The following is an 18,469-nucleotide window of genomic DNA, read 5'->3' as shown; positions in this document are numbered from 1 at the left end:
ACACACACAGACACACAGACACACACACACACACACACACACACACACACCACTTTTAACCTTCTGTCCTTTCATGCAATGCTGTAATTGTTTTTTTTTAAACTGAAACAAAATCATTACTTCCCACTTGGCCTGCTGGTAGTGATGCTCACTGTTGGTTTTCTGGGCAACGAATGCTCAAGGGAACATATCAAAGAAGGGTAAGGAGAGGTACACCGTCCATGGAGGTACACAGGACCAGCACTGACAACACCAGTGGGAGCCACCTCTGTTCACCAAAAAGGGTTTAAATAGAGATAACACACTTTAAAGTTTCTCTCTTTGGGTGGAAGTTGACTCCCCAAAATATCTTTGGAGCTGGAAAGATGGCTCAGCAGTTAAGGGTACTTGCTGCTTTTGCAAAAGACCTGAGTTAAAATTTCAACACCCTTGTGTGGATCACAAGTCCCTATAGCTACAGTTCCGTAAGACCCAATGCCTCCTTCAGCCTCTAAGGACACATGTACATACATGATACACATACATACTCTTGGGCACACATCTATACACACTAAACTAGTAAATAAACCTGCAAACTCAATATCCCATGAGCTAAACTAGTGCTTGCTCAGGACAAACGCACTGAAATAACTTGAGGCAGCAAATCAGGTCCTCAGCCATAACAAAGCTGTTAGAAGCCTGACATCCCAGGAGAAGTCCCATGGAGTCCATTAAGGCACATCCAGTCCTTGTCTGAGCCAGAAGGGATGGTATCTATCCATCTCCCTTTGAGCCTTTGGAATAAATTTAGAATCATTAATCCATTCCCATGTAATTATGTATTGTTTCCGGTTTTTCTTTGTTTGTTAGTTAGTTAGTTTTGGGGTGTGGGAGGTTTGCTCTACTAAACAGAGCTCACTGACTATCTGACTATCTGGCCCTAAGGAGGCTCCAGTTGCTACCTCTACAGCATTGGAATTGTGGGCATGAACTGCTGTGCCTAGCCTTTGCTGTGGGTGCTGGGGACCCAAATTAGGTCCTTAAGCTTGTGTAGCACGTGCCATATTAAGACTGAGGTATCTTTCCAGCCCTTGTTTTGTTCTGGGGCAGAACAAAACCTCATATATCCCCAGCTGGCTTTTAACTCACTATGTAACTAAGGATGACCTTGAATAGATTTTAATCCTCTTGCCTGTACCTCCTAGGTCTCCTGATATTGCAGGCATGGTCCACCCTGCTTAGCACAACTGAATTGTTAAATCCCATCTATGCAGGAAGTGAGGCTCCTGGACCTTCCCCTGGGGACTCTCCCAGGGGAACAGAGACAGAGTCGGTCTCTGCCTCCTTAGGGAGTGTTTTCCTCGGAGCTGTAACGGGCTCTCCCTTCACAGTGTGGTGTTGGCTGGGCTGGTGACGGCTATGTCTGTGGAAAGGATGTGGACATTGACAGTTACCCAGATGAAGAACTGCCATGCTCTGCCAGGAACTGCAAGAAGGTAAGGAAAGGAAGCTATGGGAAGAAATACCCTGTGGACTTCCAAAGCCATGTCTTAAATGGCTTTGGGAAGGTTGTTCTTATCTTATGTTAAAAAAAATTAAAGTAGCTGCCTCTCAAATGGAGCAAACAAAATAGCTACTAACCAAGCCAGGCAGCCTAACTCAGTGTTGAGGTCAGAAATACTTGTTGACAGGAGACAGATGGATAGAGCATGACTCTGAACTGTTTCCCCCCACCCCCCATCAGGATAACTGCAAGTATGTGCCAAATTCTGGCCAGGAAGATGCAGATAGAGATGGCATCGGAGATGCATGTGATGAGGATGCAGATGGAGATGGGATCTTGAATGAACAGGTACCAGCTTTGTCAGGATGGCACACACACTGAGAAAGTCTCCATGCGTATGTTCCCACACCACTGCAGCTGTGTCCTGTGTCCTGTCCCGTCCTAAACACGCCTGTCATGAGTGTTTAGAGTATAAAACAGGCAGATCTGGCAAACCACAACCCTGAGCCAGGTAGGTCTGAGGAAGTCTCCCACCTTCTTGCCATTTAGGACAACTGTGTCCTGACTCACAATATAGACCAAAGGAACAGTGATAAAGATATCTTTGGGGATGCCTGTGACAACTGCCGGATGGTCCTGAATAATGACCAGAAGGATACTGACGGGGATGGGAGAGGCGATGCCTGTGATGACGACATGGATGGAGATGGTAGGATTGTTTGGCTCTGTCTTTTATTTGGAATTCCTTTGTCCTCTGACCTCCCCAGGAGTAGGACCTCCCTCCATGTCATTCACTCTGACCTATGTCTGGTGGCCCAGTAACCCTAGATGTTTCTGGTACTTATAGCACTAGGAGGAACTCTGTGAGAGTACTACTGTCTACTAATGTCTTGTCAGAGCTGTGTCTGTAAGGCATCTGCCTTCCTGGCTCCTCCCACAACCCCACTCCTCAACATGGGAACTGAGAACTGAGTTTTCAGTGGGGTCAAACACTATACCCTGCCTCCTCCTGAAAGCAAGACAAGAAGATGTACCAACCCCTGCCTGCTCTGGGAAGGACTGTGATGTCATGGTGGCTGTACTGCCCATCTCTGGGACTCTACCACAGGGACTTTCAGGGAGGTCCAGGCCAGGAGCAGCTCTGAAAGCCTCGTGGAGCTTGAGGAAGGACATTTTATTCTGTATGGTGTCCTAGCGTATGGCAACTATCCTAAAAAGACAGCCTAGAATCCGAGTTTCTGAAAACATACCACATCACCAGAAGAACCTCCTTTTAAAAATTCTCCCCCCTGAAACACACACATCCACTCCTCCAGATCATACACACCTCCCCCAAAGCACAGGCTTACCTTGAGTGAGCTACAGTAACAACCGCATTCCAGTGGTACGCTGATAAACCAGTTCAATTAAATACCCTAACTTGTAGCATTTGTCCATGTCCACAATATTACTCCTCTCACTGTTGTTAACTTCAAATATCGTTGAACATGAAATTGGGAAACAGGAATTCAATAGCTCCAGGCCCAGCTCCTGCATATCACTGCCCAAAGGTCTTGTGTCACCATTAAAATTTAGACACCCACAACAGTGAGTGAGTCAGCTCACCCAGTCACCAGGGCCTCCTCTGGATGCTGCCACAACCTTTAACATCTTAAACAGTCAATTTCATTGGATAGCTGCCTTAGAGACTTATTTATGTTTGAGTCTCCCAAAATCCCTATTTTGAGGTCACCTTCAGGTACTACTAGAGATGGCGATGTAGCAATGGTGCAGCCAGAATAAGCCACCACAGCCTGACCTCTCAGCAGCTGCAAGTCTCTGTTTCCCACCCTTTCCTATGGCATGCTCCTGACCCAAGGTAGCATTCTTTTCTTGCAGGAATAAAAAACATTTTGGACAACTGTCCCAGAGTTCCCAACCGTGACCAGCAGGATCGGGATGGTGACGATGTTGGAGACGCTTGTGACAGCTGTCCTGATGTCAGTAACCCTAACCAGGTCAGTTAAGACAGGGGTCACACTGCAAACTGAAGTCGCTGATATAAAGATTCACCATGGATTGGCATCTAGAGAAACCCTGCCCTGCTACTGGCCAGTTCCTTGCTATCGTGGAGCAATGACATACATTAGGTCATAGATGATGGGAATAAACTGGTCCAGTCGAGATAGTTACTGACAACCACAGTGATGAATCAGGATGGGGACTCCTGCGACCCTTGGGAAATACCTCACGTGCACACAACACTCATGGCATTTGGAGTATGAGCTTAATGACACCCAAACAAGTTTCTGCTGTCAAATAAAACAGAAACATAGGCATGAGCCTAATTGCATGGCCCTTTAGTTCCTTAGTCTATGTGTGGACATTGCAGATTAAGTTCAGTCAATGGTATGTTGTTTCCCTTCCCATATGCCTGCTACTTGGATCCCTGGGTGTGGTGCGCAGTCTGTTTCTGAAGCCCTGAAATGCTTCTGAAGCCCAGATGCATGTCCCCACTGCCTCCTCTGCCTCACTCCCCATCCTGTCTCAACTCCAAAGTAAGAAGCAACATAGAGTCAATGTGCTTTGACCCATGCCTATGGCCAGCTCCCTGCCGACCCAGCCAGAGCACCCAGCCTCTGCCTGCCACTGTGCCACCCAGAACCCTTCCCAGTCAGCTCAGCTGGTGTGTGGGCAGCCCCTCCAAGAAGCTTGATATTTTAAAGAGCTCTTTTGAAAATTCAGCACTGTGCCTACACCAATATGGTGTTGTCCTTTTGCAGTTTTGTGCCAGCCTGGTTCCCGAGAAACAATTCCTGAAACCCAGTGACGATAAGCCAGGCTTGCCTTCTTGGGAACAGTCCATACATGCAGGCCCAGTGGTAAATAACATGTTCTGCTCTCTTTGCAGTCGGATGTGGATAACGATCTGGTTGGGGACTCCTGTGACACCAACCAAGACAGGTATGACACACCTTCCAGCCACATGGAAACAGGTGGGAGTCTGAGGACAGTGGGAATTGTCAGAGCTTTGTGCTGGCAGTGTGCCCAGGCTGTGGATGGATCAGGTTCCAGGGAGGGAGTGGGTCCACCTTTGCTCCAGGCCACTGTACCTCCCTGAAAGTGCTACGTAAGGAAGAGTGATGTCAGCTCCAACCAGCACTTACACCATTTTTCAGAAGAGAGGTGAGATCATGAAGCCCTGCAGGAGAGCTTGGAATGAGACAGCCAGATGTCATTCATGATCTAATCTCTCTGTGCCTCAGTTTCCTTACCTGTAAAATGGGAGTGGCTGTAGTTATGAAATTGAGTTAGCCCAGGAAATGTGCCTTGTGTGGTTTCTACACTCATTAGATGTTAGCCCTTTTACTATCGTATCAGGAAAGTCCATCACCCCCTAACAGAGGGGCTTGCTGGGGGATCACCGGTCTTTCATTGTCCTTGATGCTTTTTCTGTCTCACTGAGAGGAATTATCGTGTGTGAAAGCGTTCTGATGATCGTTCTAGCCCAACATGGAGTCCCTCCATGAGGACCAGGGAGGGCTGGGGACCCAGCTCGATGATAAAGCATTTACCAAGCACGCGCTAGGTCAGGAGTGCAATCACCAGCACCATCAGGAAGGAACCAGAATGGGATGGAGAGTGGAGCTGGTGCTGAAAGAGAAAAGCTTGGCTCTGCACCCTCAGCACCAGGCAACTGCACTCTCATCCCTCCTCGCCCCATTCATCCCCATCCCCCTTGGGTGCTTCGTGGAAAGGTGGTCAAGGCACATCTGAAGGGGTACGGATCCCCAAAAGCAGAGCAGAACAGCACTCAGCTCTTCTTCCATTAACTGCAGCAGAGTCAGTTCACCCAGCGTTGCTCAGGGCAGCTCCTGCCAGGTCCCATCTTCTCTGTGCTGCCATTACTGCCTTGTGCATCCCAGTCAAGGGAACGCAAACATTTCCTCAAGCCCTTAGAAGCTCATTGCCTCTCAGAGCAATAGAGACAATGACCACACCTCACAGGTTAGGTGAAAACTCACACTGATACAGAGCAAGCTCCAGCATCGGGCCATCCCTTGGGTGGGAGATGGTGGCTGTTGGTACCACAGCACAGGAGAGACTATCAGTGACGCAGTCTGACATTGTCTGTGTCCCAGAGCATAAGGTAGGACTGGCGCTCTGACAACTACCCTAATGATGTGTGGTGTGTATCAAGAATGTCCCAGTGGCCGGTCAGCATGTACTCCAGTTACCATCTATAGAAACCTCTAAAATAGCCTATCCCGCCAGCCTCTAGATATTTGCCTAAAACAAATGACTCATTCTGCCACATTTTAATTCCCATAAACTTGAGCCTCACTAGGAGGGGGCTAGGAACTGCTTGTTTCTCCCCAGAGGTGACAGGGCTCTCTCTGCAAATGGTGCTGATCCAACAAGCTCACTCTTGTGCTAGGAGAAGTGCAGAAAATCGGCTTCCACAGTCTTCCATTGTTGAACTCATGCTCTGTGGGGCTCTTCTGCCTCTGGTATGAAAAGGAGGGCTTCCCTCTGTGTCCTCCCTGGAGGGTATACACAGCTTCTGGGCCAGGAAAGGTCTTGAGTGAGGCAGAGTGAGAAGAGAATCCACTCTGGTCCCTAGTAGCCATGGAAGGTCCCAGAAGACTCAGGTGGTGCTCTGAGAGACAGAGCAGTTGTGCCCCACAGTTGGTCCTTCATCCTGGAAAGAAGAAGGTCGGGTGGACAAAGAGTTAGGTGGTGCTCTGAGAGACAGAGCAGTTGTGCCCCACAGTTGGCCCTTCATCCTGGAAAGAAGAAGGTCAGGTGGACAAAGAATTAGCTTCCAGAGATGTAACTTGGGTCAGCTCTGGGGTAAAACCAGTGTACCCACTTCTGGGCAAAGAGTGGCCGTCTTCAGGTCCAAGTCCTTACAGGGTCACGAGATGGGAATCATGAAAAACAATGTAACAGAAAACATCAAGGGACTTAACTACTAGAAGCAAGTGCTTAGAAGATGCTTATATACAGGCCTTAAAGTTGAATCAGTCAACTGAATCAGCTGCCCTTTGAGGTGGGCCTTGTTTGTATCGCTATCTTATAGATGAGGAATGTGTACCTCTCTGGTCCAGCATCATGCCTGAGGCTGCTGCTCGCCAGTGCCTGAGCCAGGACCCACACACATCTCCACGCCTCTTGCCTTACACATTCACACCTCCTTGGAGCAAGGTATCATCTAGCAGTCCTTAGAGATGACAGCCACCCGGAGTCACAGATTATAGAAATAAACTCTTATCTTCCCAAACTGGAAGTGGCTGGCTTCTTTCGGGACACAGAGGAAGTGAGGGAGTTGTTTCTGAAGCTGCTTTATCAGAGAAAGGCCTGATAGGGTCTGCTGAAACCCAGCCTGCGGACAGCCCACCCAGACTCCCCCCTGGGAGCAGAGGCTTCTGTCTCCTACTAAACTAATCTTTGCTCTGCAGTGACGGGGATGGCCACCAGGACAGCACAGACAACTGCCCCACAGTCATTAACAGTTCCCAGCTGGACACTGACAAAGACGGGATCGGCGATGAATGTGATGATGATGATGATAACGATGGCATCCCAGACCTGGTGCCTCCTGGCCCAGACAACTGCAGGCTCGTCCCCAACCCAGCCCAGGAAGATAGCAACAGTAAGCATGCTCTGCCCAGGGCCGCCTGGGACACACACACAGCTCTAGAGTCCCCATAACCACATGAAGGGACACATACTTCCCTAGGGGGGTCCTCAGCTTTCCTGTCCCCCAACAGCTTCTGCTTCAAATCCAGCTCACGTAGACAGTAGACATCTATGGACAGCGGTCTGCATCTGGCTGGAGCTGATTAGCCTGGCTACTTCCTGAGCTGGCCTGGGATGAGATCACATAGAGCATGGCCCAGTCACATACTAGAGCTGGGTTCCCAGTGGCCCTCAGCACAGCTCTGGTCTTCTTTGCTCCTGCCACTGGGAATGGGGAAGGGAGCCATAGAGAGAGCAACGCACAAACCGGTAAAGAACCGTGTACGTCGAGGCAGATATGAACTGACGTGGGCTCATCCTAGCCAAGCAAGTGCAGTGTCTCAGGGGTCAGCCCAGCCCAGCAGACTGTACCTGTAGACACCTGTAGGGGACACCAAAGTTAGCAATATTCTGGTGACAATAATTCTGGTTTTGTGCACATGTTAGACCTTTGTCACAGGCTTAAGATCTACCAGGTGGTGAGCCTAACTCTGTATAAGAACTTTCTGGGAAAGAGGGGGGGGGGGTCTGTAGTAAAATATATATATATTAAAAGTCCCAGCCCACGGCTTCTACCCTGCCTTTGGTTATTGAGTTCCTGGAAGAAAGACATACTCACAGACTTTATAATTACAATTTGCCCTAAGCTGCATAGAGCTGGGCGGGTGCCTGCCCTCCATGCTGTTGGAATCACTTTCCTAACGATAACTCCGAGTTATTCCTGACTATGTTTCACCTGAGCTGCTCTTAGCTCCAATTGGGCAGCATCAGGACCACGTTCCCCTGTCTCTCATCCCATGGCCTCTCTCCTTTCTCCTCCTGTGTATCCTTTTATTTGATCATGGCTTCATCCTCCTCCTACCCTCCTCGTGGTCCTCTCTTCCCAAGCCCATGAAACCTCAACCCCATCTATGTCTCTTCTGCCCAAATATTGGCTGTTGGCATCTTTATTTACCAATCACAATTAGCTGGGGACAGAGTCACTCAGGGATAACCAGTCTGAGAGGCCCCCAAATTAGCATTAGAATACAAGCAGCATTAGATCAAACCACTACAAGGGGCAACATTTTAGACTGGTGTTGCAAGAAACTCCAGGTGGTTCCTGATTGGCTGTCACAGGGCTCCAGAATGTGGCCCAGATAACAAACCCAGAGTGAATTCCTCTCCTAACTCTGAAAACCCTGCCTAAAGGTGGGAGCTTGGCCTTTTCTGCTCCTGCCCAGTCCCCTTCTCTGCTGAGGAGTGAGTCTCAGCACCCCTGCATCCCTGCCTCCTCCCTTCACCCTTAGATGACGGGGTAGGAGATATCTGTGAAGCTGACTTCGACCAGGACCAGGTCATTGATCGAATTGATGTGTGCCCTGAGAATGCAGAGATCACCCTGACTGACTTCAGGGCCTACCAGACAGTGGTCCTGGACCCTGAAGGGGATGCTCAGATCGACCCCAACTGGGTGGTCCTGAACCAGGTACGCAGTGCATGTTGGCAGCAGCTCCACTCAGCCCCTGTGCCTAGGACATCCTGGGAATGGTGGGTCCCATATGGAGGGCATTGACTCCCATGTGGCTACTCTCTTGGCATATGCTCCATCTCGTGGCCTTGAGGTACTATACTTTTCTTGGATGTTGAAATCGACTTTCCCCAAAACCTCTGTGGTTGCTCATGGTGGCACATCGGAATGTGGCTGAGATGGCTGGAATAAGAGCGCTGGCAATGTGATCCATGAGCCTCACTCCTCATCTTTCCAATAGACTGCCCCCTGTGAGTGCCCCTAAGTATGCCCCTGAAGAAGAAACGGGCTAGTGGAGTTTCCAGATTCACAAAGCTCATTGCAGTGACCCTCGTTTCATTGCTGTTGCTGTGACAAAATATTCTGACCAGAGAAACGTAGAGGAGGAAGGGTTTCTTTCTGCTCACAATTCCAAGTTATAGTCCATTGTTTGGGAGAAGTCAAGGCAGGAACTTGAAGAAGCTAGTCATATCGCATCCACAGCCAAGAGCTGAGAGAAATGCATGTGTGTATGCCTCGTACTCTGCTCAAGTTCTCTTCTCACATAGTCCTAGACCAAACCCAGAAAATGGTGTCAATCTTCCCATACCAACTAACATAATCAGGACAATTACCCCACCGATGTGCACATGGGACAACCTAGTCTAGACAGTCCGTCATCAGGAGTCTCTTCCCAGGTGATCTACATTGCATTGAGCTGACAAAGCAAACCAGCCGTCACAGTGTCCCTCAGAATGTGTGCCATAGCCTGCCTGGCTTGGAGTTTATTAAGTCAGCTTATGTGGCAGTATTAGCGAAAGCCATATACTCACCTCCTTTAAGTCAATATCAAACAGAGCAATGCTTGTTCTGGACTGGACTGGACACAGTCACCTCGGTGCCTGAGGTTACGGGCTGCCCCAAGTTCTCTCAGCCCCCCTCAAGTCCTGAACGTCCTCCCCTCTCTCTACAGGGCATGGAGATTGTGCAGACCATGAACAGTGACCCTGGCCTAGCTGTTGGTACGTCCTGGGCCTCTGGCTGTGTGTGTAGAATTCAGTCAGCTGTTAGTGTAGCCTCTTCTAATTGCATTTCCTCTCCACAGGGTACACGGCATTTAACGGAGTTGACTTTGAAGGGACCTTCCACGTAAACACCCAGACAGATGACGACTATGCTGGCTTTATTTTTGGTTACCAAGACAGCTCCAGCTTCTATGTAGTCATGTGGAAGCAGACGGAGCAGACATACTGGCAGGCTACGCCGTTCCGTGCAGTAGCAGAACCTGGTATTCAGCTCAAGGTAATGGCAGTTTGAGTCCCCATGCCTTCTTTTCTTCTAGACCCTTCACCTTCCTTTATGTTTAGAGTTCCCCTAAAAGTCACTAAGTTAATCTGAGAAATGAGTGCAGTCAAGGAGATACTTGGCTAGGGAGCCTTGAGCGACAACCTTGCCTGCCTTCTGTTGAGCCTGCACCTTTCAACCTATGCGACTCATGCTGCAAATGTCAGGCTGAGTGGGGTCAAAGAGGTGGAGAAGGTTTAAGGCATAACTGAGGCAGACCGTGTTAAAAGCTAGCTAGCCAATGTGTTCAATCAAAGGGATGGACTATACAGAAACAACGGGTTATTTCTTTCACTCCTGCTAGGGCAGGAAGCACACTTCCACAGCCAGACATCTATTGGGATCCCTCAGTGGGCAAATAGGCAGAGCGACAGACTTGTATCAGGAAAAAGGTAGAGTGAGCAGCATAGTCGCATCCACGGCTAAATTCCCTGGGGCTGGGGCCAGCTCAGCAGAAATGACACTGAAGGTTTATGCTTTTGCCAGCATGAAACTACATACCCTTGCAATGAACATGAATCCACCTCTATGTTTACCTCAGACACCTGAAACAGAAAAGAGTCTACGTATGTCCTGACCTAACATGTCATGTCTTTGTCCAGGCTGTTAAGTCTAAAACTGGCCCAGGGGAACATCTCCGAAACTCCCTGTGGCACACAGGGGACACCAGCGACCAGGTCAGGCTGCTGTGGAAGGACTCCAGGAATGTGGGCTGGAAAGACAAGGTCTCCTACCGCTGGTTCCTGCAGCATAGGCCCCAGGTGGGCTACATCAGGTAGGCTGAGGGCCCTTCTGCCCGTGGATGGGGAGGGCCAAGCTGCAGAGCTAAGGTACTTCTGGGGGAGGCCATGCTTTGGGTGTGCTCTTAGGGAAGTGTGAGGGAGGAGCTGATGAGGGGGACAGCAGAGATGAGATGCAGCTGAGATGGTACCCAGACATTCATTCCCGAGACTCCTCCAGGCCCCATGGAACCTAGTCCACACTAACCGAAGAGCCCCCTTGCAGTCTGTCCTCGCTACTGGGCCATAAGTCCCAAAAGGGCAGCCTCTGTGGCTTGTGTCTCACTAGTGTTCATCACAATTCCTGGCACGGACTGTGCACAGAGAGAACTGTTCATCCTGGGACTGGTGTGATGGCCTCAGCTTCTTTATAGGACTGTTTTGTTTCTGTTGCTGTTGCTGTTGTTTTGTGTGTTCAACTGTTCTTGTTGAAATGCAGTCAGGGTTCACGCCCCAGACTTGCAGCATGTGTGTGGGGTGCTCGGGGGTATGTGGATTGCAGCTTCCCAGCCAGGGTGGGAGGTACCAGGTAGACGGATGCATCGAGTGAAAATAAGGCGGTGAGAGCTGATTCATGCTCTGTTCTCTGTGCCCTTGTGTCATCTGCCTCTGTTCACCGCACAGGGAGACCAGGTGTGGCCAGGTTCTTACCTGATGGAGCTCAATGTGCCTTTTCTGTCCCAAAAATGAAATCAGAGCTATAAAAATATGATCCTTCTAAGTATATAATTTTAGAAAAGTCCATCTAAACCCTAAAACTGCAGAGAAATAAGAATTGATTGCTATACAACCAAAGGAAATAGCTCCTTGGAACCACTCCTAGACTCACATGAAGGTGGCATTTAAACACAGAGTGGTGTGTCTGAGAATTAAGTATTACAGTGGTGTTGACAATACCCATACAGGAGCCGACTCTTAATTTTCGAACAGAACGGCATGCTCAGGCACTTCTTGGTTTACTCTGGGGAATTGAGTTTAACTTAAAATCAATGCAGAAGAAAATGATGCTCAGGGTAAAACGCCATTGCCTCTCCGAGGCGAGGCGCAGCTCACCTTCCGCATGACACTCCACAAGGGTACATAGCACGGGGCAAGCTTTGGCTAATTCACTCCAGGGTATTGAAGGCGGGCATCCAGGGGCTTCTGTCCCTCAGTGCTACTATGACAACTGAAATTGCCCCCACAACTGCCTAAAGCTACTGATCAAGGCTCTGAGAGTCCACCAGTGAAATCAGCTAGACCAAAGAGGAAAGTGCAGGGCTTCTAGGTACAGTATCCAGAGAAAATAACTCACAAGGCAGTGAAGCCACAAAACCGCTTGTCCATGGTGTCAAGCTATTTTGTTTTAATTCACCAGCAAGTACCTATCCAGGGACTGTGCACTTGACACCATGCTGGGCCTGTTAAAAACCAAGTTAGGGAGCCGTGGACTCTTGGTTCCTGTCCTGGGGAACTTCTAACCTCACTAGGGAGGGACCAACTAGACTCAGTGGAAAGCAACATGTCCGAATAAAGAGGTAAGTACACGAGTCGGGAGTGGCACCACGTTCCTCACCGTGGACACCTGTGCTCTCTGCAGGGTGCGCTTTTATGAAGGCTCAGAGTTGGTGGCTGACTCTGGGGTCACCATAGACACCACCATGCGTGGAGGCCGACTTGGTGTGTTCTGCTTCTCTCAAGAAAACATCATCTGGTCCAACCTCAAGTACCGCTGCAACGGTAACCTTCATGCTGAGTGCCCCTCAACAGTACAGGGGAGCAACCAAGAAATCTTATTTCTATAACACGCATCCTCCCCCCAAAAGCCTCACCACCACGTGCTCATTAAAACCTGATGTTCCCTGCATAACATAAGAGGAAGGCAGAGCCAGGCTTTCCTGCTTCCCAAATCTGAAAATTGAAACCCATAGAATTTAACTGCATGTTTTAGAGTTAGGGGTTCGGTGAGAAATTCCGTCAGTTTAATTTACAGGCAGCCTTTCTTTTTCATTAGACTCAAACATAATCACAGACTGAACAAGCACTCTGCCTGCTAATTTTCTCTAGGCCTATGAATAAGCCCCGCTGGGCTTTAAGCCAACGATTTACAACAAAGCAACCTGAAGTAGAAAATGGCTGCGAGCCTGTGGGAGTCTCGAGCGAGCTGACAGCGCCCCCTACAGGAGGCCTGGGCGGCCTGTGGCGGCCATGATTCCAGCCTGGAAGGATCCTCACTAACTACCACCCCGGTTCTTGTTGCAGACACCATACCAGAGGACTTCCAGGAGTTCCAGACCCAGAGTTTCGACCGCTTGGATAATTAAGCCAAGAAGCAATCGCACAACTGCCTTCTCAAACACAGAAAGCAACATCTTTTTTAAAACTTCCTATAGTTCTCTTTATATTACCATGGCTTTTCTTTTACCAGCCCAAATACATCAAAACTTTTTATATGAATGTGGAAATAAAGAAGAGACTATTTCTAATAACCATGGTGCTCAGTCGTTTCTAATGGAAGCTCAGGCTTTGGTGACGTGTGTTGCTTTCTGAGGAATCCTTGATAAACTTACCAGATTGGTTTTATTTTTCTTTTCCCCTTGAGTGTGTACTGTGTGCCACGGAGCCCGGGTATGAACCGGACAATCATACCAAAAGTCATTTCTGGGGTGACCCTATTTAGTGCCACACTAAAGCCTGCTTTATGTTCACACAGTCTCCAGGGAAGCCCCCCACACCCCTACACCCCAGGCTTCGGGAGGAGGTGACATCCTGAGAAACCTGAACTAAGCTTGCCTTGTTCTTCTGACACCCTTCCCTCAGCCTTTCTGTCACCTCCTTCCACAGACACTTACGGATTTGGCTCCCCCTAGCGTCCTGTGAGTCAAATGGAAGAAAACAGATCTTGTCATTCTATGTCTGTCACTGTATTCAGATCCCACAGTACCAGGCAGGAAGCAAACAGCCAGTAAGCATTTGCTGGGCAGTGAAGGGAGAGTGGCTGCCTCTGAGGTAACAAAAACAGTGGGATGTAGGGACTGGTGACAATGACAGTAGTGCCAGTCACCACGTGTACAGGGCAGAAGCTTTCTGCAGCTGTGTACTAGCTGATACTTTCCAGTAGTCAGTCAAGACACTCAGAAATTTTATAAACCCCCCTGAGATTTAATTCTAAAGAAGTTTGGCAATTTATTTTATTATTATTTTATGGTTTTAGATGGGTTCTCATATAAACCAGACTGACCCCAAACTCTCTGTGTGACCAAAGATCACTGTGTGCTTCTGGTCCTCCTGCCCCCACTTCTTAGGCTTAAAGGTATGCATCATACCTGGTTTCATGTCCTGCTAGGTATTGAATTCTAGGCATGCTAAACCAGCTGAGCCTCAACCACAGCTCAGCAATGTATTTTTCATTCCCATAATTCTCTGGAGTATCATAAATTATAAACATCCCTCCCACTTTTACCATGGCTATAGTATTCTGAGTGTCTGATGGTGACGGATGTGAGCCATGCTGGCTTGGGGGCCATCTTCCTTATCTGTAGAGCCTAGAAGGAGGTGATAGCTTCTAAATGAGGACACTAAGATCTCAGTGAGTGGGGGAACTTCAGTCAGCCCACCCTCACTGTGGCTGACTACCCAGTCTCCTGGGGGAACCTTCTGGTGGAGCAGCCACATGGCTGCCAATGACTCTTCTCAATCTCTGGGTGAAACACATCTACAGACCTTCCTAAATTCTGAAATCCCTGGGCAGGGAGGGGACTCAGTGACAGGAAATGGTTGCCTTTTAAGCACCCCTCTTTTACGGCTAACACCAAGGTAGCTTCTGAGCTCTAGCACTCTCATTCTTCACTCGATGGTACAGGCATATGACACCTGTAGAGCTATTCGAATGCTCTCGCTCTGGGCCGCTCGGTGTTTTACCAGGCACTGTGAGGAAGGTTCCAGATCTTCTTCTGGAGAAATACTTCTTATCACTGAAGCCTATCAAAGCATGTACACAAAATACTGTCATCCACTAGGCAGGCGTGTTGTCTGATAGGGAGTCTAGGTTTAATCTTTGCAGCATCCTTCAGATCTCACCTTCTTCCTGTCCCCTCTTGTGTGATGTTCCCTCTGCCTTGGTGGGATTGATATAGGCGTCTCACTCAGAGCTGAACACTTGGACAGTCAATCTCGGGGCTTTGAAGGGTTGAGGCTCCTCTGCTCTAACTGCTGCCCACTTCAGCTAAAGCGTCCCTGGTCAGGGTTGACAACAGTGCCAGTCTATAAATGCTTAGAAGGCAGATTGTCAACATGTCAACGTATTGAAACAACGGTAGGTTTCCTCTAGAGCCTGTCATCTCCCAAGCTCTTGACCAGGTTTACAATACTGGATGTGAATTCCCTCCTGTGTGGTGGGCCTCCCATCATCCAATTAGAAAGCAGTTCTTTACCCCCATAACCTTCATGTCCTGTTGCACCAGTACAAACATTTTGCATGTTGGGGCCACTACTAGGGAAGACCATGGGCATCTTTTCTCTCTTGAAAAGCCTGCATAACATTGTGAAGGCTAACAGGCAGGGAGGAGGTTTTCCGGTCAGTTCTAGCTCTTTCTCTAAGAGATCCTGTAAATCCAACTTGATATGAATGGTCCCAGAGTTGAAACAGACACAATCACCCACTATATGAAGTCATTCCAATGTTTGTCCTGTCCTGATTGCTTCCAATGCTTAGGGTAGAGGAGACATCATTGTGAGGAAAGCCCATACCTGGATGAAATCACACAGGATATAGGGGAGAGTATCACCCAGGGTATAGGAGGAGGCAAAGAAAAGGAATCATAGGCATTCTGCCTCTGCCTGATGAGGATGGGAGACCCTTCCTTCTCCACCCAGGGCACTAGCCTGTGTTTCACAAACAGAAGTGAGTATCTGTTTCTTCACTATTCAGATGGGCTCCAGAGTTAAGGATGGTGACAGAGGCACAGGAGGTAGTCACTATTATTTAAATTCCATCGAGCATCATTTTATGGTCCAGATTAGAAAGCTAACAGGGAAGGAAGCAGCTAATTAGTGTAAATAAGTAAACAAGTAAACAGAGTTTAAAATACCTGACCCTGAAGTAAGGCATCTTGGGAGCCAAGTGGCTGGTACCATGAACTGAGAGGAGGAGAGGTTCCATTTGGAGCCACATGTGGGGTCCTAGCAACATTGGCTTTTTCTAGAATAGATCCCATTCTTTTTACCTTCCCTTATGTGTGTCATCCAATGGACAGACAATCCTGTCAGGTTAACTACATGGAGATGTCATTATCGTGAAGCAAAGGTCAATTAGTGGTCACCTTAGTCACCTGATGCCCCACGTAGCACAGCCCACAGTTGCATCAGCCTCTAGCCATTGGTTGCCCCATCTCCTCTGCCTGTCTGCCCTACCCTCATAATGATGGACGCTTCATGTATAGACTAATGCTTTTCTCTTGAGCCTAAGTTCTTTCTCCGGTGGCAGTAGACTGCTTATCTTAAGGTCATCTGAAACTACGACCAAAATAACCCTTTCCTCTTTGCAAACAGATCCTCATAAATGCCATAACAATAAAGGAATGTTGGTTAACACAGGAGCAGGCAGGGACAGGGGATCATAGGGGACATAGACCCACAGATTCCCTCCTGAAGTGACCATGGTCACACCTAGCCCCATACTTTGAATGGGAATAGACCACCTAAGGCCTTGAGTCTATTTGAACCCGAGTAATCTTGCATTTATTTCCCCAAATCCTAAACTTCCCCCATGGGCCTATTTTGGGGTGTATGAAAGTCAGATGTTCTAGGTCGCTGACACATCCACCACCACCTCTCTGGAATGAGTCTACTCCCCACCCAAATGGATGGTTGGACTCAGGGAAACATGAGAAGGAATTGGGGTTCACTGTCTCCACATCTGAACCACCTCAGAGGTCAATTGCCTTACTGATGCTTTTCTGTTGCTGTGACAACACATCATGACCAGAGTAACTTATAAAGGAAAACAATTAATTTGGGGACTCATAGTTCCATAAGATTAGAGTCTGTGACCATTACAGTAGGGAGCATGGCATCAGGCAGATAGGCATGGCGCTGGAGCAGTAACTGAGAGTTTACATCCTGAACCACAAACATAAGGCAGAGAGGACTGACCATTAATGCCATGTGCTTTTGAAACCTAAAAGCCCACCACCACTGACACTGCTGCCCCTCCCAACCCTTCCCAAACATTTCCACAAAATGAGGATCAAGCATTCAAATATATGTGCTTACGGGGGCCATTCTCATTCAAACCACCACATTAATGATCTAAAGAATAAGCTTATCTTTGACCATCTTGGGCCTCCTGAAAAAAATAAAATAGCTACCTCAGAGATACAGTTTGAAAAAGTCAGGCTCATCAAAGAAAGAAACTGGAGTTGCTCAAGAGGCAGACAGATGAGAGAAAGGAGAGAGAAGGGGCTGACCCAGAGGCGGGACAAGGTGAGAACTAAGTAACTTTAAAAGTGGCATTTAAGGTGGTCCTGTTGCTCAAAAGGTAGAGGGAAGGCAGAGGAAGGAGAGAAAGGGCTGGGGACAGAAGAGGAGAGTCTGAAGTGGCCCTGTCTATCTCATGTCTACGCAGCATGAGGTGACAGAAACCTCTAATGGGGTCGTGTGACTATAGGATGGGTTACCCTGTACTCTAAGAGCAGAGGTGACAGCTCCCCACAGCTATGCCTGCAAATCTACCCAATGGCTCCACTAAGCCTTGCGATTGAACAGTGGTGAAAAGCGGATCCCAACAAGAACACCCTGTAACTACAGAACACTGACACAGAGGGTCACAGAAGATAAGACTTCATCCTCTGGATCCACCCAACTTCCTGAGGGGAAGCCTCAGTAAGGGCTGATACCAGAGGCCCTCTGGGAGAGGACAGAAGACATGCTGAGATCTGGGCTCCTCAGTACTCAGAGAGGAGCAGGTAGGAGGGCACCATCAAAGTGGCCTGTAACCAAGTCAGCTCAGTGGGCCTCAGGGACTGACAGGGATGCCTCCACAGACACCCCTCGCTCCAAGTGTCTCTAGGGCCCTTCCTACCCAACCTCTATTCAGTAGGGGCAGAAGCAGACAGTCTCAGATCCAGGTACAGAGAGGGAGCCCTGCAAAGCACACCTACCATTCCAGAAGGACACACACACACGCACAGGTACTTATGTTATCATTACAAGAAAAAAAAACAACAAGCACAAAAATTGAGGAAGTGTGAGAGGCTGGGCTTTAGATCAGGTTGGAGAGTGCTTACCCAACATGCACTGCGATCTGGGTTTGATCTCTTGCATCACATAAACTGGGCATAGCAGCACACATCTGCAACTGCACTACTCCAGAGAGGCTCAGAGGTGCAAGGTTATCTTCTACATAACAAGGTGGAAGCCAGAGTACATACAAGAGACCCTATCTTAATCAATCAATCAGTCATTCAGAAATCAAATGAGTGGCAGAATATTGGCTAAGGAAAGCCTGTGTATAGGGCTGGAGAGATGCCTCCATGGTTAAGAGCACATACTGCCCTTGTGCCTGTATGACCTCAGGACCTGAGGTCAATTTAAGGTACCTGAGCCTACAGGGCCACAACCAATTATAACTCCAACCTCAAGTGATCCCATGCTCTGTACTGGCCTCCACAGGTA

General features: G+C 48.6%; 1 protein-coding gene across 1 annotated transcript in view; it reads left to right on the top strand.

Annotated features, from left to right (window-relative positions):
- The window catches only part of Thbs4 (thrombospondin 4), a 43,471-nt gene extending 30,187 nt beyond the window's left edge, over positions 1 to 13,284 (top strand). Inside the window, exons 11-22 of the mRNA XM_021180088.1 lie at positions 1,371 to 1,475; positions 1,724 to 1,831; positions 2,033 to 2,192; positions 3,362 to 3,480; positions 4,374 to 4,426; positions 6,925 to 7,118; positions 8,494 to 8,672; positions 9,667 to 9,715; positions 9,799 to 9,995; positions 10,640 to 10,812; positions 12,396 to 12,535; positions 13,058 to 13,284. Of these exons, the coding sequence (XP_021035747.1) occupies positions 1,371 to 1,475; positions 1,724 to 1,831; positions 2,033 to 2,192; positions 3,362 to 3,480; positions 4,374 to 4,426; positions 6,925 to 7,118; positions 8,494 to 8,672; positions 9,667 to 9,715; positions 9,799 to 9,995; positions 10,640 to 10,812; positions 12,396 to 12,535; positions 13,058 to 13,119 (1,539 nt within the window). The 3' untranslated portion in view covers positions 13,120 to 13,284. The remainder of the gene's footprint in view (positions 1 to 1,370; positions 1,476 to 1,723; positions 1,832 to 2,032; positions 2,193 to 3,361; positions 3,481 to 4,373; positions 4,427 to 6,924; positions 7,119 to 8,493; positions 8,673 to 9,666; positions 9,716 to 9,798; positions 9,996 to 10,639; positions 10,813 to 12,395; positions 12,536 to 13,057) is intronic.
- Positions 13,285 to 18,469: the final 5,185 nt, after the last annotated feature.

Source organism: Mus caroli, chromosome 13 (assembly GCF_900094665.2).
Source record: "Mus caroli chromosome 13, CAROLI_EIJ_v1.1, whole genome shotgun sequence".
NCBI lineage: Eukaryota > Metazoa > Chordata > Mammalia > Rodentia > Muridae > Mus > Mus caroli.
The sequence above is the reverse complement of the archived record's forward strand: the minus strand, read 5'-3'. Positions and strand labels throughout refer to the sequence as shown.